The following is a 23023-nucleotide window of genomic DNA, read 5'->3' on the forward strand; positions in this document are numbered from 1 at the left end:
ATTTTATACCAACTAAAAATAATAATACTGTATACTTATACTTTTACAGGTGATGAATGAGTGGTTTTGAGCCTCTTCCATGATTCCCTTATGCTCTTTCTTGTATTTCAACTTATTAACTGGAATAGAAATAAGAATTCCACGTCCCTTGATTCAGAGATGGCATCCAAGTCAAATAAGGGGGCTATTTGATCTACTAATATATGTTTTTCCCTTGAATCCTAGATTGTTTTGTGGATGTTGTGATAGGATTTGACATCTCAACTCAGCAGAAGGGGCAGACTTTTCTCGATGGTCAATCTTGGATGGAAACCTACCTTCAAGACATCTTACATGCAGTCAGCTCCCTTAATGGGGTTAGCTGTGAGGTGGGCACGGAGACTCAGGTTAGCATGGCTTTTCAAGTGACCAATGCCATGGAAAAATATTCCCCCAAGTTTGAGATCTACAGTGAAAACATACTGAATAGCTTGAAGGATGTAACAGTTAAAGGACCATCTTTTCTCAATGCAAATTTCTTGAGTTCCCTGTGGGATGCTTTTCAGAATAAATCGGCTGCTCGAGGCAAGGTAACTTGGTTTTATTGTATTTGTTGGTCTATGGTTACAATGACCTTTTTACTCATGTTTCCTTCTTGAATGCTTTTCTAGGTGGTTCTCTTATTTTCGGATGGATTGGATGATGATATTGAAAAACTTGAACAAAAATCTGATGAGCTTAGAAAAGAAGGTATTGAACATGGGGGAAAAGTGGGAAAGGGATGTTTATTGATTTTATAATCTCAGAACTCAATTCTGGCTCTTAAGTTTCCAGGCACTCAACCCTGAATTTGCCAAACTTTCCATTCTCCATACATTTGGCAGAGCAAATGAGTTCTCAGAACATTCTGGCATCTACTTTTATTCTTCGTGCCCTACGTATATAAAACAACACTGAACACAAAGTCCTATTCTCTCATATTACTGTATTTCTTCATCCCAAGCATTCCTGGAGAGTGTTCCTGTCCAGCCTTGCCTCTCATAATCTAATATTGTTACTTCTGTAGTATCAGCAGAAGTGAACCATGTGTTTCTTTTTGACCAAGGAATGGGAGAGTGGGATTATTTTTCTTCAACACTCTGAAAGTTTTCAGAGTTGCAAGCATTATCAGACAAGTTTTCTCATGGTTTAGGGCTTTGTAATCAGTTCCTTTCTTCAGTCCACAGATAGACCAACCATGGTGTTTATGAGCTTTTAAAGCTCTGGCACACATGTTTGGCTTCAAGAGCCAGTGCCCAATCTGGTTTATTGTCAGTTCTTGCTAAAATATTGATCAGTGGAAGAAAAAGGCATCCACATGTTCTCGTTTGACTAAGAATAGAAAAACTTTCCTGTCCTTGGATGTCGTTGTTGCCCCACCTAGTTTCCCTCTTCCAGCCAGCTTCCCTCATTCTCCAGCTGTGAGTGTTGGCTGCTGACAGCTCACAGGTCCCCCTTCCCTTGGTCAGTGGGAGCCACCTCACCTGGAAGGTTACTCCCTACCCCATCCGTGGGCAGCAGGTAGAGTACAAAGTGTTGGACCTGTGCCTCAAAACAGCACCATGTGATGCTATTTACGCTCCAAGCTCCTCATGAGATCAGGCTGGTGCTAGGCTCCAGCTGAAACACTGTCTTGCTCAACTCCTTTCTCTGCCCCGCCCTCACCCCTTTCTTCTGAGAGTGCTTCCTCAATATGTGTGTGCAGCCAAATCGCTATCTCAGGCTGTTTCCAGATGATCTGACCTAAGACATCTGTCTCTAAGCTTAGTTATTAGAGACTGACAGGATTTGGTCTTTGCTATTTGGTTTTCTCTCTTAAATCTTAAACAAATTGCAAAGTTCACAGAATTTACAGCTGGAGGATAAGGATTTTTATTTTGCCCTTTATTTACTGGAGCTGCTTTCTCTGTATTCTGTCAAGCCTTGGCATTTCTTTCATGAGCTGTAGTGGGAATTTTAATGATTAAGACCCTAGAGTGCTTAGTTTGGGTAAGTAGGTTTTTTGTTGTTGTTGTTTTTGTTTTTTAATTCAGCTTTTCTTTTTGAAAAGATGTATCTCTTACAACATCAGAGTTTTCTCCAGGAAGTTTCTCACGGAACACCCAGATTTCTAAGACCAATCTTCATTCTTCCAGCTCCAGAGGAAAATTTAGTAAATGGATTTCAACTTCAGAAGCTAGAGTTTTCATATCCTCAGAAATTCAGAATCTTTGGGGAGAGATAAGGGGATGATGGCCATACTGTGCTTGGAAAAGTGTCAAATGGATAAGGCTATCTCTAGCTCTGGCTTCCCATATCTAAACACACATGACTTCTGGTAATGCTGGGACCTATGATCTATTGACCTAAGAGAGCCTCCCTAATTTGGGGCCATGTGAGCTGCTATATTTTACACGTGGAAACTATGCAATGAACATGGAACTGGAAGAGATACAGGAGAAAAAGATCCCCAGTGGTGGATATGGCTTTACAACTAATCCATGTGGATTGTGGTTTGAATTAATTTCTTAATTTTTAAAAATCTAATACTCTAGAATCTATTCAGTGATTATTTATCTCCCTAATTCTTGAAATCTTTTCATCCTTAATTTATTTTTTGGAATTAAAAACACCGTATTTAAGATCATATGACTCATTTATTGGATGAGTCTAAAAGGAGTAAGATTGGACTCCCCATCCTGAGAAAAGCAGTAACAAATAAGTTATATGAATATTTCCGGCAAATCAACAATTCCATGGTTCTCATAACTCTTAAATTTCCTGGAGCTTAGAATCAGATGTGAGATTTTTTTTCCTTATAAGTAAACCCATTAACGTGCATCTCTTTATCATTTACTCCAATTGATGATCAGCATTCCTGATTGCCTATCCCAGCCCACACCACCATCCCTTTTCTCATCTTCATTTTTGGAAGAGTAACTAACTGTCCTTGTTTGCTTGAGACAAGCCAGAGACAAGTTGGTCACCCTGTTTTCTGGTGTTTCTTCCTTTATTTCACTTTAGCCAGCCACTCTGTTTTCCCCTCCTAGAACTTGAGCCTCCCCCATATGTCCCTGAAACTTTATTCTCTGCATTCTCCTTCTCATATATCCCTCCCTTCACTCAAAATCATGTATAAACTTCTATCAGAAGGCATTCATAATCTCAGTCAAGTCCTTGAACATTTCTTTATTCTAGTCCATTGGTTTCCATGTCCCGTCCAAAGAATTCTTTAGCCATCCATAAGAAGAATGGGATAACTTATGCCAGTGGAGTCGGGTTTTTATCAAGTTAAGTTTCTTAAAGTTTATTTTTTTTAATCTTCACCTGAGGATATGTTGGTTTTTTAAACTGATTTTATTTACTTATTTATTTTTAAATATATCTTTATTGATTTCAGAGAGAGGAAAGGAGAGGGAGAGAGAGAGATAGAGACATCAATGATGAGAGAGTCATTGATCAAGCCCGCAGCCAAGCATGTGCATGTGCCCTGACCGGGAATCGAACCTCAATCACCTGGATCCTAGGTTGACGCTCAACGGCTGAGCCACGCCCAGCCGGGCTTTAAACTGATTTTAGAGAAAGAGGAAGGGAGAGGGGGAGTGAGAGAGAGAAATCTATGGGTTGCCTCCCTCAATTGCCTCCCTCGGTTTATTCAATTTTAGGACTGCTCTTTACTCTATGATTATGTCCTTAATTCCTTTTTTTGTTATTAAAATGTTCTTTGAGTCTAGGCTTTGGAATTGGGCTATCTGGGCAGAAACCTAAAAATTCCATTCAAAGTCAATCATTTAACTTCTGCAAACCTCAGTTTGCTTGTCTATGAAATAGAACCATAATTATAATTGTGCATACCTACACAATTGTGTTTGTATCTTACAGATAAGATAATGCATGTAAAGCACGTAACGAACCACTGGGCACATACTAACGATTAATAAATGAGAGCACAATTGTTGCTGTGGTTACCTCTACCATAATGATTGCCAGGTGTATTACTTTTGGTATTTAATGTTCTTACTTTGCAAAATAAACCAACCCTGTTAGTCCCTAAAAGTTTTCTTTGAAACGTTCTGATCTATAAAAGTTCCAAAGCCTTTGTGTGAGCTGTAGCTCTTGACAATTACGTGTCATTTGTTTCTAATAGCCTGACAAGAGGTTTACTGTCTTTTGCTACCTGCAATTCCAACTGGATTACCAATTTCTTCTGTGGTCATTTAGATCTGTGCTTCTCAAACTTCAATGTGCATACAAATCACCTAGGGATTTTTATTAAAATGCAGATTCTGATTCCGTAGGAGTGGGATGGGGCCTGAGATTTGTATTTCTGATAAGCTCCAAGGTGATGCCAGCACTACTGCTCCAAAGATCCCTCTTTGAGCAGCAAAATTTTAGAATATTTATTGATATATAAATTCCTCTGTACTTTAGTATGCTCTATGGACCCTTTTAAATTTGCTATCTCACTTTTATATGTTCCCCTGTCTCCAATTTAATTAGTTCTGAAAAATGTAATTCCTTTTGTTCTCTGATTAGTCTTGTTACTTGTCAGGTTTACACCTTGTGTTTGGGGGAAATGGACAATCAAGAGTGTTCCTCTTGCAACTGTTTTCCAAGAATAACAGTTTAGATACATATGTGCAGAAATATTAAAATAACCCAACGCACCTCACCTGGAGAACTGTCACTTGTGTTGGCTAGGCCTGAATGCCCTCATAACTGTTGCTCTGACTGGAGCCACGGACTCAAGTGACCTGGCTGATCTTCTTTACATTGAATTTGGGAAAGGATTTGAGTATAGGACCCAGTTCACTATTGGAATGAGGGATCTCGGGAGCCAATTGTCAAAGCATTTGGTAAGTTATTCAGAAAAGGCAGGTGAGTTTAAACTTTGTATTTGTTTTGTATATAGGTTTAATATTTATGCTTATGAATTTGAACTAATTTTGCTCATTTGGGTGTGAAGAAAGACTTTTCTGAATTAGCGGACAGCCAAAATAAAAGAGGGTGTTTTGAAAGAAACGTTAATATAGTAGAGATATGTGAAAGCATGTTCAATTTATATGCTTGGCCAAAAAAGAAGGAAGAAGCAACTAAATGGCACCTATGGTCCTGCTCAAATCATAGTCAAGGAACTTAAGTGCCAAAGAGAGTGTGAGATTTAAGGGTCAATCAGCTGCTCCCTGAGCCAGCCAGTTTTCACATCCCCTGTGGATCCTGTGTCACAGCTCACTACACTGAGGATGATTCTGTTGTCTAGGATGGGTATTTTCCCTGCAGCGTGGCCTGTCAGTGAGGGAAATTACATTTAGGGTTTAACCAGAGAAAGAGCCAGCTGTCCAATGTTGAGGAAAAACTAGTGATGCGATGATAGACCTCGTATGTTGTACTTGATGAGCGACCAAAAGGTTTCTGAAGGCTACGTTGACTAAGCAAGATTTTTGCCTTATGATCTATTTTTAGAACCTAATGTCTACATGAGATGCATCTCAATCATATTTCCTTCAGAAACATACAAGAATTCAAACTAGAGTGGTTAAGTGTTATCAAGTTTTGTGGTACTACTTTCACCTTAATGAATGGCTATAATTTGTAATTTCTTATTATAATTAGCATGTTGGGACACTTTCCAATAAAGTGCAAGCTCTTGCTATTGTGCACCTATAGAATTTGTATATAATTAGATGTTTAAACACAATTTGTTCAGTGTAGTAATTTTGCAAAAATAATTGCTTCAAGAATATGAAAGTCTTGTTGGGGTTTCTTTGTACATGGGAAGACTGTTTATTTTTAAAAATATATCTTTTCTGTCTACTACTCTTTGAAATCTGTAGTGGTAATTCACAGATAGAGGAAGTTATTCCTCAAAATGAGCCAGCCTGTCAGTTTTTAAATATTACACAAATGCAAGACTATACAAGAAAACCTTAATTTTAGACATAGATTGATTTTAGTGTTAATAGTAGAAGATTTGATGTTGTAGGATTTTAGTGATCCAAAGAAAATTAACATCAAATATGAAATCAAAGGATATATTTTGTTGTTGTTATTATTTGATTTCATATGTTTCAAGTGTTTTTGTTTTTCTGAATTTTTCAGAAAAAAAATTTCTAATGCCAGAAAAGGAATATTATACAATAAGAGAAAAAGGAGAAATTGCTAAATAGTTATAACAAAAGATTTAATTCCTCATCACACAAGAATTTTGATGGAAAAATTCTCAACACAAAGGTTGATTCTACCCCACTCAAGGCAAATTGTGGCAAATTCTGTGGCAAAACAGAATTTTCCTAAAAATAAATTTTGTGGGTTAATTGTTAAACTGCAATGGAATATGTCTATTATTCAGTGGATGATTAACTAGGTCCAGGATGAAAGTCACTCACATTTTAAGGCATAGAATATATAAAAAATAAAATAAAATAAAGAGACATGATAAACATGCGATGTATGAGGCTTCTGTCAGCATAACATGATATACTGTTTTACAATAAACTTTTTTCTTAATAAGTTAAACAAAAACAACAACGAAAAACATAGAATGTAACTGGAATATGATTTTTTGGAGGGACACTCTCCTCATGCCCTCAGGCTCTACAACAAGTCCCTCTGACCTATTGAACGTGCAGTTTGCATTTTTGAAATCCTGTCACACACACTGCTCTGGAAGTGAGTACCAGCTGTGTGACACTGGGCACTGTCTACCCTCTAGCATACAAAGAATTCACAAGATGGGAAACGAAGAAAACAGCATGAGTTCATTTTATTGAACAAAATAGAGGGGGTAGAATTATATAGGGTGATCGACAAACAACACCGTGGTCAGTGCTGGGATGGGGTGGGACCAGGAAATCCCATAAATGAATGAGCGTGCACTGAGCTGGCCAGTGGCTGACCTGACACCATTTGGAGAACACAGAAGCGTCTTTGAATTTGTTCTGGATTCCCGATCTGGTGGAGAACGCAGGCTGCAGGAGGAAAGAGGGGCAGTGAAGGGTGTTTTAAGCGTTGCCTCATGTTAGCTGACAGGTGGGACTGGGAAGCAAGGCCACCAGGTGTAACGTATTTCCCACCCGCCCCCAAGGTCAACGTTGCCGAAAGGACTTGCTGTTGTTTATTTTGCAAGTGTATTGGAGAAGATGGCACCATGGGAGATCCTGGACCAGCTGGGAAAAAGGTAATTTTAAAACGTATGGTTCACTTTATCTGAAAGTAGTATGCCTTTCAGACATGAGTTCAGGTAGAAATAAGGGGTGATTTTAGCTTCTAGGTAGAGCCTCTGAGGTACCTTATCGTTACACTTCTCTTTTTATATGTCAGACTAGATAGTTGTGGCTTTTGCTTGGCGTTCTAAATTGGAGTCTTTCTAAAACTTTTTGTACAAATCTCAGGAGAAACAGCTGCTAAGGTCCTTGATTATCGAATGTTCTAGCATTGGAGACAGTGATGCAGAAAAATCAATTGTCATTGCTCACGTTGAGTAAGGAAAAGCTCCTGAATACCGTTGTCATTTCAATGTCCATTTTTAATGACTGCAGAGTCATTTAAATCGGGTAGGGAATATTCTGTGTAGTCTGCTAAAATCAAGCTAGATCAGATCGCCCTGTTTTAGCAGAAAATGAACACCTTGCTGACCGGTCATGAGATAACTCGTGTCTGCATTTACATTAATTTAAGTAATTTTAAGCACCTTGCTGACTAGTCATGATGGAAAATGAGCTGGCCTCACGGGAGACTTCTGGCTTGAAATAGCTGGTGCTTAGCATTAAGATGTGCTATTCAACTTTAGCCAGACCAAAATGTTATGACAGCTGGGTAGACAAAAACAGGCCAATTATGAAATAGTAACTAACAAATTTAGATATTTCCTAACAAAAAAAGTTTATGTACCCTTATGTAAAACTATGATTTGGGGGTTTAGGATATGTTCAAATATGTACAAACATACTGTGGATGCGTTTAGTACTGATTTCAAGACAGCTTGTTTCCATGTGTGTTTGACTTTTGGGTAGTTTATAGATAGCACTATAACTCCCAGATCACCATGGTTGTGTCTCTAAAGAAAGTGTTTGGACTAATTATTTCCTGATTGCTTCTATTTCAAGTAAAAAGAATGGTAGAATTTTTTTTTTAATGGAACTCAGAAAGAATGGAAAGAAATGTGGGTGGTCTATTTTTTTTTTTAATGTAGCTTAAATCCTAAAAATAGCTTTTTTTTAATGAAAAGAGGGCAATTCTAGTTTGTCAGGGGCTATGTTTATTTGAACATTTGTCTGAACAAAAGCTCTAGTAATATGTGTAACCCCAGAGAGACTTATGGACAATATTGTGATTTACACGCCCTTGAGTTATCTGGATAGTTGTCTCAAAATTCCACTTATTTTTATGTGTATAAATGCAGCCTAGGTTGTAGCAGAAAACTAATTTTTTCAAACTCTCACTCTTCTAAATAAAGTAACACCGTAAAGTTGAAAAATTTTGTGTGATTACCTCTGGGTTTAGTTCTACAGAATGCTAATTTTTCTTCCTTTCCTTATTTCCAGGGACTCCCAGGTTTTAAAGGCAGTGAAGGCTACCTGGGAGAGGAGGGCATTGCTGTAAGTCCAGGGTTTTCTTGAGCCTCATTTCTTTCTAAGGACACATCTGCAATATGAAATCATTTGTATCAATTCAGAGAGACATAGGGAAGTCAGATTCTAAGGATTTGTGTGCAAAATCAGAGGTCTTTCCTAGTCCCCACCAGGTTTTGCTTCAGGTGATCATTAGTGGTAGTCTATTAACCTACTGTCTCCTCTTTCACCATCCACCAACATGACACCATGAACTCAATGCAGAAGTTATCTTCCCCACTAGAGGTGTCAGATCACTCTCATTTCCCCCTTACTTGTACATTTTGCACAGGTAAACCAATTCACTGCATTGTTTATCAAGGATCTCACTAATTCTTGCATCCATCTTTCCCTCCCTCCCTCCCTCCCTCCCTCCCATCCATCCATCCATCCATCCATCCATCCATCCATCCATCCATCCATCCACGCATTCATTCAACAATTATATCTGAAGCATCTTACCATTACCACATTATTTACCCAAGTCTTCACTCACAAATTTATTTGTTCACTTAACATATATATATTAAGGCATCTTACCAAGTGCCAGGCACAGTGCTAGGTCCTAGAAATAACAATAAATAAAAGACAAATATGGTTCCTATCTCAGGTAACTTCCAGACTAGTGGAAAGGCAGATGAGACAGCTATGGTTCCAGCTGTCACACACGGACTGTACTAGAGGTACAGTGAGCTGCAGTGTGGCAGAGTGTAGCAGAACAAATACCTAACAACCTCAACTAGTAGTCTTGGAGGCAGTTAAAGCTTAGGATAAGAAAACAGCAAATAAGGGGTGACAGTTGGGCAGACATCTGAAGGACAAATAGAAATTTCTCCAGGCAAAGTTTGTGGGCAAGAACGTTGTACTACAGAGAAAAAGTGTGTTCAAGGGCATGTAACTGAGTCAGAGAATTGTGTGTTTGCACAATGGCACATGATCAATTTAGCTGGAGCCCAGGACACAGTGAGAGGAGATTATATGTCAAGCGAGACCTAAACTATTGGGAGTCTTGAATACCCTGCAGAAGATTTGGAGGTGTCTTCCAGTTGGTGGGCGGTCATTGAATGATGTTATGCATAGAAGTGAAAATGATGGGGGCATGGGTGTAGAAAGCATGCCCAGGCAATATTATGGATAGTGATAAGGCAGGGACTACAGGTGGGAATCATGCAGTAGTAGGTGCAAGACAAAGTGGTCCTAATCTTAGTTTGGGGCAGTATAAATGGAGGTAGAATAGACATAAGTTATTGACCACTGGGGAGAGAGAAGCTGAAGATGACACCTTTGTTTCCAGCTCACAAGATGTACAGACTGGTGGGGTTACCATGAAACAACTGCAGGAGCAGTATTTATTTAAGAAAAAAAGAGGAGGATGGATTTTGGTCTAGAAATCATGTCTCTTGCTTAGGTCATACCTGAAGCATCCTTCTCTGATGTCTCACCAATTTTTTGCTATCTGTTCCTGTAATACCTCCTGAAATCTTGAGAATACATCTTAGCTGCCAGTTGTTTGTATGCCTGTTTTATTTAGATACTATTCCACCCATGGCAGTGTCCACATGGGATCTGAAGCAAAGCAAAGCTGTCAACAGTCACACATTTTTTTTCCAACACAAAACCTGTTAGATTTCCAAGACAGATTCCAGATTACAATGGAAAAAATTCACCTGAGTCTATGCTCCTTCTCAGGGAGAAAGAGGAGCCACTGGACCAGTGGGAGAGCAAGGCACTAAGGGATGCTATGGCGCCAAAGGTCCCAAGGTAAGGGTCGCATAAGACATTGTGAAGTCTTCCCAACATTAATTCCTTTTTCTTATACTGACCACTGCTGTCCTTTCTATTTTCAGGGACAAAGGGGACTATATGGACAGGAGGTATAGTACCAAATGTATCCATTTATCTTCTCATCTGCCATCTAAAACTATTTTTATTTTTGAGATTATTGAACAGTAGATTGTACGAATGAAGTTTCTGTTGACCTCTCTTTTTTATTGTCAGTGATTTAACTTTGTTTATTCCTATATTTTATTGCAGACAATGTATATTATTTGTTGACAGTTTTTATTACTAAGTAATCTTTGATATTACCCAAGGCTAGCCTAACAAAGAGGCTGTATGTATATGGGACACAAAATTAGACTTTTTGTTTGGTCTCTGATGTCTTTCACATAAATATAATGCACTCTGTTCTGATCACATCTATCTTTTTAGGGAGAAGCTGGGGAAAGCGGAATTGATGGATTAAATGGTGTACAGGTAGAGCTCTCTCTGTGCTATAAAGACCTTTCTGAACTATTTTCTCATTAAGAAAATGAGAATTTGAATTTCTTCCTCTGTTTCTTAGGGTGACAATGGCCTTCCTGGAAGAAAAGGAGAAAAGGGTGATGAAGGATCCCAGGTAGGGATTCAGTAAATAGACAACATGAAAACTGCACTGGGAATTAAAGATGTGATTAACAGTGCAGATGAGCTACCCCAGGTGTATCAGTCAGCTAGTGCCACAAAACTGCTTTGTGACAAACAATCACAAAACCTCAGTCGCATGCAACAATAAGCTTTTTATTTCTTATGTGTCTGAGAGTTTAACCTGATCTAGACTGAGCAAGGCTAACCTTGGCTCAGCGTCTGTAAGTTGGCTGGGGGCTTTGTTCCACATGTCTCTTACCCTACTCCTGGAACCAGGCAGCTGCCTATCCATGTTCACCATGACCTTTCACCTTTTCATGGTCATGGCAGAAGCACAAGAGAGGAAGTAGAAACACACAAGTTCACCAAGACTTCTTGAGTCCCAGGCTTGGAACTCTCACAGTGACATTTTTATTTTTCTGTCAGCCAAATAAAGTCACAGCCAAACTCAGGGGTAGGGAATCTTACCCGCCCCCATCCACACACACACACAGTTGGAAGGCACTGCAGTTACATGGCAAAGAGCATAGATTCAGAGAGGAGTGAAGAATTGGGGTCATTCATGAAAAGCAGCTACCACACCAAGAACGGCAGCAGAGTGTTGACAAGAGTCTGTGGTGCAGGGCAGCACATGGAAGGCGTACGCCACTCATTCCATCTAGAACAAATACCAACAGCAGCCATACTTCGGCCATCTATCCATCTTTAGAATGTGAATGGTTGAGTCAGAAACTCACTTTCCAGCTGATGCAACCACCTTGGGGAAAATGGATAGTCTCTCTGAATCTCAGCTGCCTCATTAAAAGAAAGATAATAAACAATACCTGGTTTAAAAAGTAGTTGTAAAAACTAAACAAGGTGACAAATGTGTCAGGAACAGAGTTCACCACTGTGGCAGATAATTGAGGTCACTCTTAAATTATTCAGGTGGTGCCTGAAACTCTTTTTTGGTTGTCCCTCTTTCTAGTTTAAAAGTAACTTTGGGAAAAAATTTAATTATTCAAATTATGGAGAAGATGAGCTCCTTGTTTATATTAATGTTATTAAAAATTCTTCTCTTGTCCTTCTGATTCTTATTACCTTTAGGGAAGTCCAGGAAAGAAAGGGATTGCTGGCGACCGTGGAGCAAAGGGCCTGCGAGGAGACCCTGTAAGTGCTGGGGCTGCGAGGGCTGTGAGCTAATGTCAGGGCTGGGTTCCCATCAGCACTTCTGATAGGGAGGGGCATCCCCATTTAAGGTACTGCAATAGCAATCCTGAGTTCGAATCATCACAGGCACAATTATAGAATTTTAATAGCAGGTTCGTACGTTAGAACCTTGTCATTTACGGGATGAGTATGGACAGGGAGAAGTCCTTGCCCTTCATTTGCACATGTATTTTTTTAGAATACACATTCTTAATTGTCCTGTGCTTCAGGGCTATGAAGGGATTCCGGTCTCCTTCCCTGTCTCCCTCTGAGTACCTCAAAATGTGGACAGAAGAGAAGATCCCCAAGAGTCGTTCCTGATCCCCAAGAGTCTTTCTCAGTTGAGCACATTTGCTTCATTTCTTTGACTCAAGGCCAGCTAAGATTATAGGTGGCCAAAGTTGGGACACAAAGGTGCCTGTTCTCACAGGGACACAACCCAGTTAAGTAGGTGTCACTTACACCCAAAAAGGAATGACCCACACCAGCAGAGAGGATATGCCAAGTCGGACGGAGCATTTGTACTGTAGGGTTTTCATCACCATGCTCCCACGTAAGGAAGTCTCCAAAACCTTAATGAATTAGGATTCACATTTGCTTTTAAACATTTATTAAACTCTTTTATTGCAATAAAATTGACATATAACATTGTGTAAGTTTGAAGTGTACAAAGTGTTGATTTGATACATTTCTATATGGCAATATGATTACCACCAGAATGTTAGCTAACTCTTCTATCATGGCACATAATTAATATTTCCCTATCTAGGCTTTTATAACTTTGAAGTATATAATATGCAGAATCATAATCTATAATAATTATGCTGTGTGATGGATCTCCAGAACCTATTGAACTGTAAAATACATCAGAAAAGTACAAATTATAAATGTATTGTTTGATGAATTTACATTATACACTGGTGTACTCACCACCCAGGTACAGAAATAGAACATTAGACAACAAGAAACCCCCCTCAGATCCGCTTCAATCACTACCAGCCCTCCCTAAAGTAATCACTATCCTAGGATCATAAATTAGTTTTATGTGTTCTTGAGTGCTAAGTAAGGGAATCATTTATGATACACTCTTCTGTTTCTAGTTCCTTTTGCTCAAGTTTATTATGCTTATGAGATTCATTTTATGTTGTTGTGGATAACAACAGTTCATTCTATCTCATTCCTGTATAGTATTCCACCATGTGACTCTACCATGATTTATTTATCTGTTCTGCTGTTGATAGATACTTGGGTTGTTACTGGGTTTTGCTATTATAAATAGTGCTTCTATGAACATTCTTGAACATGTCTTTGGGTGCACTTTTGCACACATTTCTATTGGGTCTATGCTTTAGGAATAGAATGTCTGGATGATAACTTAAATGCCTATATTCAGCTTAAGTTTTTACAGCCAAACGGTTTGGAAATATTTTTGTACTGCTTTATGCTCCCACTAGCAATGTGCCAGAGCAGAACGGCTAAAATTTATAAAGACTGACAATACTAAGTGTTGGTAAGGATGTGGGTGGGGCAACTGGGAATCTCATAGGACTTTGTCTTTAATAACTCCTCCCCCAGTACACATGGGTGGATCAGAGAAAGAATTGGCATCATATATATTGACAAACGTAAATGTTAGGTATAAACTGAGGATAATTCTATTTATAAAGCAGAGGAATTTGCACTTGAAGACAATATTGTTTACTAAGTGATGTCTCCTGACAATACTCTGATGACCCGAGAGTTTTCAAACTTCAGACTGTCTAATTAAAAACAAACTTATCCACAAATACAGATAATTAAGAAATAGTAGTTCAAAGACAAAGACATTTCTGTATATGATGGCCAAAAATCCACTTGGGGCATTGCTAAAAAATTTCTATTCATTTTGATCACAGTTCCCCCTAATTGTCTGTATGATTATGTAACATCTTTAAAGAACCTGAATAATGTAAAAGGATTTTTATTTTAAAAGAAATGTTCTGTGGCTTCAAGATGGCTGAAAATTCAACCCACTAGAGCTTCTCTATGTTGTGCTGTTTGTCATTATACTAACTTTAGATGGTTTTTCAATGCATAATAATTCTTCCCAGTCACTTGGGAATATACATCTCAAATCGAAGACAACTCGGTGCTTTTTGTGGATTACTATTTCAAGAAAAATTTAAGAAAAAAATTGTTTTAAGTTTGATAGAATAAATAGAACACATGTAATCAGATTATTTATAGAGATCCATGCAAATGACCCAAATTCCTGAAAAATCTATGCTTACTCAGAGAGAAAGTTCAATCACATGAAAGCTAATTTGGCTGTCTGATATTTCTCATTCTGGCCTACATATGTTTTTAAATCTCATGTTACTTGGGCAGGGGGAGGGGCACTGAGCTAGATCATTTATCTGAGATACAGAATTCATCATTCTAAAGCCTACCCTTATTAGAAGCACAGGTGTAATCATAAATTTGTGCTATCTGATACTCTTTTATCCAGTTTCATAGAATTTGAAAGTCTTGACCAGATCCCATTCAGACTTACCAAACAATTGGTCTACATGTGAATTAGGATGTTCAAGTTGGTAGAATGTGCTGTAATACGATTTTTTAAATGTCATCTCTTTGATCAAATAGTTCAGAGTTGGACTAAGATAAGAAGCTTATACACCCAGTGAAATAAAATTCTGGACATTACTTTCCTTTTCCTTACATAGCTTTGTCACCAAAATATAATTCTCTAATACTGTAATTTAGGTATACCCTGCTTGGAGAATTTAACAGAGAAATACTTAAGAATAAAACAGAAAATGTAGAAAATAATCTTTGGCTTTGGTATGTGGGAGAGAGAAATAATTTTTCATTTTAGTTTTAATAATATCAGTTATAAAGTAAATTCTAAGCCCATCTTTTCCACTCTGTTAGCCTATAAACCCTGTAAGTGTAGAAGCTACTTGTTTAAAAAGCCTAGTACGTATCTGGAACAATGACATGTCCCTGTTGGTGATCACAAATTACTTATTGATTGATGAAGGTAGTCTGGGCTGCCATCAGCCAAACAGCCTGGCAGCTGACACTCAGCAGGACCAGATAATTGTTGTCCCGTCTCAGTTTATTGGAGCATTGACTGAATTGACTGACTCCATTGATTGTCCTGGCATCCTAGTGACATTGCTCTGTTTGTGGTCCTAACTACCCAAGATAGAAAGCTTTCAGTTTGGCCCACTTAAGGTAATATCCTATAGAGTGTGCCTGTTTTCATTGGGTTTCTGCTGGGACATTTGTATGAATATTTGGGAAAACTCCAGGATTTTCTGAAAACCAAAAAGTAGGGGTAAGCATGTGCAGAAAGAAAGCAGCCAGGCATCCAAGAGTATACAGAGGGAGTGGCTGGCAGATGCAGTCCTCAGCTCTGCTCAGGGTACTTATGTTCTTGTATAAGGGCCCATTATGAACATTTGCCTTTTCCCAAGGGTTGGGGAGAGTAAAGGCTACCAACCCTCAAGGATAAACTTGCCTAGGCCCCAAGAAAAAAACAAAAATGAAGAGAAAGGATAGCAGTAGCAAGAAGGTCTTATCCAGACCCAGAATAAGAGTTGTCATAAACACAGGTCACGTTGCCCTTGCTTCCCTTGGTTATGCCTTGTATGGTGAACTCTAGATTCCCCCACCCACCGCCCCACCACACACCTTGGGTTTCCACTCTCTTCTGATAAGACAAAGCACAGGAAGAAAAGAAAACCCTTAACCTACTTCTGCTTTCATTTGGGCTGCACTTCTCCTGTCCACTTTCTGGCGGTGACTAAATATGTTATATCAAGTCACATTTTTAAGGAGAAATGCTCAAAACCTATTAATTTCTCTTTTTATTTTCTAATTTTTTAGGGAGTTCCTGGATTTAACAACAGCATAGAAGGACCCAAGGGCTTGAAAGGAGATCATGGAAGAGAGGTAATTATGTGGGCATTTGAAAATAAACTTGTCATGATGTGTCAACTGTGAGGCTCATGTTCTTAGTGATGGAACATGAAATGCATATAAAGAATTAGAGTGTATAAGCTTCATACAAAAAAATTATTTTTAGGAGCAAAAGAATCTTTTACTTTTTCTTATCTGTTACTTTGGGATTCAAGGAACATTCTCTTCTTCTGAATTTGGGGTGACTTACTTCACTAAGCCATACCCTTGAGGTCGTCATTTATGAATGTAAACATCTAAACTCTAAGTTAGAATATAGGGCTAGCTAACAGAAAGAACTAGCAAAAGAATTGTTGGCCTTCCCAGAGTCCGGAGGACACATACCCTAAATGTACATGATAAAAAAGTACAAGACCTGGTAGATTTATTCAGCCCACACTCTCAAAGCAAGTCTCCTGGGATTAATCTCATGAAATTTCCCAAGTAACAATTTGATCTCTTAACTTGTTTTTTAGAATTTAAAAAAATTATTATCTGGACAATATGTGTCTCTGGATCTTCTTGATGAGTAACTTTCCTTGGTTACTCCACCTGGAGGAAAGTTCTGATACGGTAGAAGGATTTGGCTTTGGGGACAGGCTAGGTCCTGTTTCAGACTCTGTCCCTTACTGTCTCTGTGGCTTTGGGCCACTTTCTGTAGACCTCAATTTTCCCATATGCAAAATAAGAGAAAATCTTACTTTTGACAGTTATGGTGGGAATTCAGTGACTAACCCTGCCACGTCAGAAACCTTCAGGAAATGTTAACCACCATTTTTATTAAGTAGTAAATGTAAGTCTCATTGTAGACTCATAACTGTTGATTCCTTTTCTACCTTGGGATGACTTGTGGGTACTGTGAGATTTTATTCACATTAAGGTGCAATCTATACAGGTTAGCTCCACAGAACAAGAAGTCCAAAGGTAGAAATCCAAGCCAGTGGTATCTGTACTGAACATGGACATGCTTTAATTGTCCACTCTGTGGGAACAGTTTGGTTTAAATACTCTAACTACACCATAAGTGCAAGTTAGGCAGTTGTGATGAACAGATGAAGCCATGCCGTTGGTTTTGTCCTGGAGTCCCTCATTACCCACACAGAGATGTGATGTATGGCGAGCGAAAGTAATGCTGTATTCCAGAGAGAAAATAACTCTCTAGGTGGCGGGTACCCATCCTGCCTTCCTGGAGCAAACACACTGAGGTTGGAGGAGAAATGTGTCAATGCTGTATAATTACTGTCGCACATCTATTTGTTCATTTGACAGGGTAGAAGAGGCTCGCCAGGCCCCCCTGGAACACCAGGCTCCAGAAGACAAACAGTAAGAGCCTTTCTAGACCAGGAGACACACTGCTCCGGTGGCCTAGATTGTGATGAAAATGGCCCATTGTGGGAAGTGGCGGGATGATTCTGCTGGGGCTCAATACCTTGGGGAGACTGACCTGGGATGTCTGTGAGAGCAGAGCTGGAAAAGGATTTGGGGAGAGCCCTGAAGCTCAGGTAGGAAGGTGCTGGCTTCAGGGGAAATTACCAATCAGGAGAAAGAGCTGGGCAAGGAGAACAAAGAAGCAGCCAGGTAGGGAAAGGGTTTTCAGAGTTTGGCCTACTCACTAGACCAGCAATTTTCAACCTTTTTGATCTCATGGCGCACATAAACTAATTACTAAAATTCTGCAGCACACCAAAAACATATTTTTTTGCCCATCTGACAAAAAAAAATAAGTATAATTTTGATTCACTTGCACTGGATGAATATTATCGTATTGGCTGTTGTCATTTTTTTAAATTCTTACCTGAGGATATATTTTTATTGATTTTTAAGGAGGAAGGGAGAGAGAGAGAAGGATATCAATGTGAGAGAGAATCATTAATCAGTTGCCTCCCATACTTGTTCTGATCCAGGGATTGAATCTGCAGTCTAGGTATGTGTGCTGACCAGGAATCAAACCCACAAGCTTTTGGTGTATTGGACTAGGCTCCAACAAACTGAGCCACCTGGCCAGAGCCATTGTTAGTTTTTTCTTTGACAATCTAAGGAAAAAGAGATCAGTGCCCCTGACTAAATAGTCAGGTATTGCATGTTTTAAAATTCTTGCAGCACACCAGTTGAAAATCCCTGCACCAGGCTAACTGAGGTGACCAGTGGTATTTTGAAATGAGGTCACTTGCTTAGGGAACCTTTTGGTATCTTTTTTATTTATTTATTTGGTTTTGTTGTTGTTGTTCCTTTTTTCAGTGAGTACTTTGAACAAAAGATTCTGTGCTTGACTTCTTGGAAGAGCACAGAGATTGTAAAAGAAAAATCTTTATCCAATAAGAAGAGATGACTGATAAAATATACTTAAGTGCCTGCATTGGATTCTAAATTAGACCTACCTCTTCTCATTGTGAACATTTTCTTTATTTAGCTATCTAACCATCTCCAACTTTCTTCACCTCCCCATGCACAAAATATGTAATGTTTTAAAATTGAGCACAAACAAAAACTAGTTTAATATATTTCATTTATTATGTATTGCATTTTCTGAACTGAAGTCCATAGAAACAGCTATTTAACTCCATCAAGAAAATATTTCTCTATCTTGGAACATACACCTTCTTTGCAAGGCAGAGAAATGGAAATAAAAGTAGAGATTATGTTGAAAATGTGCAGAATTTGATTGCTGTTGGAAAGTACTTTACTACTGCTGTTTTAATGCATCTAAAGATAAAAAGAAATACATTTGCAGTTCATTTCATCTTCAAAAGGGTGTAGCCATCTTACATACCCCAAGAAACTATTTTGAACTTAAAGAATATCGTCCAAGAAATCCTGGCGGGAGATATACTTTTATTATTTTATAGAGGCTCTAGTCTCTCTAGAGGGAAATGCAGTATTGCTATGTGTTATTGAAACAGCACAACTCCTTCATGAGTAAAAGTAGGACTTCGAGCTAAAGATGGCAAAGTCAAAGTGGTTTTATATACTATTCCCCTTTTGTACAACTCACCAAAACCAACAAAAGAAATTTAAAATAGTTTAACAAAGAATGACCAAAACTTTAAGTTACACTTGACAACTATTGGCCAGCTATTTCAAAATCTGGACCCTTTTGTTTTTTTTATTTTATTGTTGATAGTATTACAGATGTCCCCCATTCGCTGCCCCCACCCTCCGCCACTATCTACCCCCCTTCACCTATCTCCCACCCTGCCCCAGGCCTTCACCTGTCTCTATTGTCTGTGTCTATGGGTTATGCATATATGTTTATAAATTCTTTGGTTAATCTCTTCCCATCCTCCTTCCCTCCTTCCCTCTGAGATCTGTCAGTCTGTTTTGTGCTTCTATGTGGCTTTGGAGATCTGACACATACCACCTCAGACCTCAAGCAAGGATCAGATTTTTCTAAAAGTACCTGCCATATTCCTGAAAAAGCTGATGAACAAAATCCAGGGGTACTATAAATTGTGAGAAGATCAGGGAATATACTGATAGAAACACAGTTTAGCAGAGGAGACAGAAATAATGAGAAACTGAAGAATATTCCATTTTTAATGTCTACAGTTTATCAGTCTAAGTCATGGAGGCTGTAAAGATAGAAGATATAGTGACTATCATAGCACAAAGAAGCTATGATTTAGGGGGCTTTGTGTGAGTTCGATGAGTCTCTTGAATGCCAAAATTTGAAGGAAGAGAGAGCTATAAGGTAAAAGAAATAATTCATGATAAGAAAGTGTTTGGGACAACATACCTATATCAAAGCTATTGGCCTAAGTACAGCTATTCCACACTAACAGTTATTCAGTAAATACATGACCCTATTCAAAGGTGATTAATAATGGAAAATACTAATAATCTTCATTATTAATCAGATGATTACTAATCAGGATTTTTGCATAGAAATTGCAGGAAAACTACATGAGCACACGGCAGATAAACCCTCATTTGAAAAGGAACTATTTAAAGAAAAGGTAAAGCAACTCTGGCAAATAGTTCTTAGAAGTCTCAAAAATTTAAGACAGCATGACTGCTCTAAAAAGAGTCTAAAGAACTGATAAGATGATAGAATGTGAAAAAAGCAAGCTGGTAGTGCTTGGGGAGCAGTGGGAAAGGGAAAAAAATTAGAATGTAAGCTATATTAGAAGCAACAAAAAATTAGAATAAATGTGACTAAAAAATATAGGCAGGCATATGGAATAATAGAGATAGACTATCAACAGTGGAGAGCCAACAAATGTAGAACTTGCATTGCTAAATTAAAGCAAATGTGATGTAAAAAAATTCAGAAATGTAGTAAAATATAACTTCTTGAAGCAAAAGCTCAAACAAGCAGAGAGAAAAGACATGCTCTGACTTAGAAAAAAGTTGATACAAATATGTTAACACTGAGCCACATCCTATTGAAAAAGAATCATGAGGATTTCCAAGTGAAAAAGATAGAAAACTCAGTCTGGCCCAGCCAGCGTGGCTCAGCGGTTGAGCATTGACCTCTGACCCAGGAGATCTCGGTTCGATTCCCGGTCAGGGCACATGCCCGGGTTGCGGGCTCGATTCCCAGTGTGGGGCGTGCAGGAGGCAGCCGATCAATGACTCTCTCATCATTGATGTTTCTCTCTCTCTCTCTGAAATCAATAAAGCTATATTTTAAAAAAGCAAACAAAACAACAACAACTCAGCCTATCTCCAGCCTTCTCCCCAACCGTCAGGGACAAAGGGGAATGTGAGAATGGCTACAGAGCCCTGAAATGGAGAGGCACAAGATGTGGATACTCACCCACGTCGTCTGTTAAGCACATAAGTCCTCACCACGATCAAGCCTTCAGAACTCAGACAATATGGCCCTCACGTTCCCTTCTCTAAAAGTTGGTAATGATAAATTTGAGTCCCTTTAAATGTAGAAATAAGACTAAACCATAGAAATTGTGATCACAGAACAAAATGTAAATTTATACATTTGACAATCTAAAAATTATATGAAAATAGGAAAGTGGTAAAAGTTCAGGGAAAATGCCAATATACTGTGTCCTTACCTGTCATTGTGGGGAGTCAATGTCCAAGCATCATCTTAAGCTAAAGTACATGTTACAAAGATACCCTAAATTCCTGATTTTTTTTCCATAATCAATCTTTCCTCGTTTAGGAATGTGTTATTTCTCATTGTCAAGAAATGTTACCACCTGCCATTTCCAATTCTTTGTTTTATTTTTTTCTTCTATTAAATTAAAATAAAATGAAATGTAATGTTTTTTTTTAAAATAGCATGAATAGCATGATCCTTTTTCGATCAAATAGGTAACCACTATTTAGAACTCCATCTGTAAACATGCATAAAAAGATGCCAGGAACCATGATTACCAAATGTTAATGAGAGTTATTTTTAGATGGAGGAAGTGGGATGACTTTTAAATTTTTATTCTGTACAATTTCTGCATTTGAATATTTAAAACTCAACACGTATCATTTTTATAATAACAGTTAAGGCAATATCCTTTAAGAAGGGATAAAATTCTATATCTCTGAGTGAAAAACTCTAAAATGTAGGTAGACTCCTCAGCACAAGAAGATTCTGCTGAACTGATCTGTGATTAGAGGATGACCAGTGGTAAGGTGAGGCATGAAGGGAAATCCCAGCAGTTGACCAAATCTCACTTTCATTCATTTGGTAAACATTTATGGAACACCTACAATGTACCAGTGACTGTACTAACTGCTAGCACTACAAACTCAAATTAGACATATCCTTTGCTCTCAGGGAACTTAGAATGATGTTGTAGAATTGGGGGTCTCAACCTACTATTGACGTTTGGGATGAATAATTTTATTTTATTTTTTGAGAATCAAGGGTTTTTATTTTTTTAATTTTTTAAAAGTATATCTATTGATTTCAGAGAGAGGAAGGGAAGGGTAAAGGGAGAGGGAGAGAGAGAAACATTAATGATGAGAGAGAGTCATTGATCGGCTGCCTCCTGCACACCTCCGAAAGGGGATGGAGCCTGCAGCCCGGGCATGTGCCCTGACTGGGAATTGAACCTTGATCTCCTGGATCCTAGTTTGGTGCTCAACCGCTGAGCCACACCCAGCTGGGCTGGGCTGGGCTGAATAATTCTTTGTTGTGGGAGGCTGTCTTGTGCATTGTAAGATGTGTAGTGTCATCCCTGACCTCCGCTCACTAGGTGCTGGTGACACCCCTGTCTTGTGACTACAACAAATGTCTCCAGATATTGCCAGATGTTCCCAGAGAAAGAGACGAGGGGTACTAACGCCCCCATTGTGGTTAAGAACCACTGTTATAGAGGGGGACAGACCTGCACGGGTAACGAGCACTGTGCCAGGAGTCTGTAATGGGCTGGGTGGTTGGGGAGAGGAAGGACCAGGGCTAGAAAGCTGCTGTGCTAAGGGCGGAGTGGGGGTGGGAATGGGAGATTGACTCTCTGAACCAAACTTTACCGAGCCTAAGAGTGGATCCTTGTGCCATGGCTAATGAGAAGCAACTGTAGCCTCAAACTAAAGCATGATCTTCAGTCCTACTAAGTCCTCAGGGTCCGTTAGTTATGCTTTGCCCTTTTCTCCTTTCTTGGCACTAGTTTAGGGACAGCTTGAAGTGTTCTAGGACAATCCTTTATCACTGTGATGAGTTTGCCATTAAGAGTCAGTATTAATGGGATGCTTTACCATTCAGAATGTCCTTCTTTATTTACCTGGGGATTCTATATCTCAAATCAGTCTCTGCCTGTCTGGGAAAGTGGGTCATGGTAAACCACCAGAAAGCCAGGCTATGGGGACCAAGGGACTGAGGACTCTTCTGGGTCTTCTTACTCTCAGGTCTTCTTTGGGGAGATTTTCTTTCCTGCTCTGCCCATTCGCATTCCCTTTCATAGATGAGTAAGGCTGTCTGG

The 23023-nt window shown here is 38.9% G+C and overlaps 1 protein-coding gene across 1 annotated transcript in view; it reads left to right on the forward strand.

Moving 5' to 3' along the window:
- The window catches only part of COL6A6 (collagen type VI alpha 6 chain), a 130779-nt gene that overhangs the window by 56206 nt on the left and 51550 nt on the right, over nt 1-23023 (forward strand). The window contains exons 9-20 of the mRNA XM_087824933.1: nt 226-569; nt 651-729; nt 4699-4853; nt 7082-7174; nt 8541-8594; nt 10296-10367; nt 10454-10480; nt 10818-10862; nt 10951-11004; nt 12099-12161; nt 16074-16139; nt 17415-17468. Coding sequence (XP_087681059.1) covers nt 226-569; nt 651-729; nt 4699-4853; nt 7082-7174; nt 8541-8594; nt 10296-10367; nt 10454-10480; nt 10818-10862; nt 10951-11004; nt 12099-12161; nt 16074-16139; nt 17415-17468 — 1106 coding nt within the window. The remainder of the gene's footprint in view (nt 1-225; nt 570-650; nt 730-4698; nt 4854-7081; nt 7175-8540; nt 8595-10295; nt 10368-10453; nt 10481-10817; nt 10863-10950; nt 11005-12098; nt 12162-16073; nt 16140-17414; nt 17469-23023) is intronic.

This window comes from Miniopterus natalensis, chromosome 15 (assembly GCF_054644295.1).
Source record: "Miniopterus natalensis isolate mMinNat1 chromosome 15, mMinNat1.hap1, whole genome shotgun sequence".
Classification (NCBI taxonomy): Eukaryota; Metazoa; Chordata; class Mammalia; order Chiroptera; family Miniopteridae; genus Miniopterus; species Miniopterus natalensis.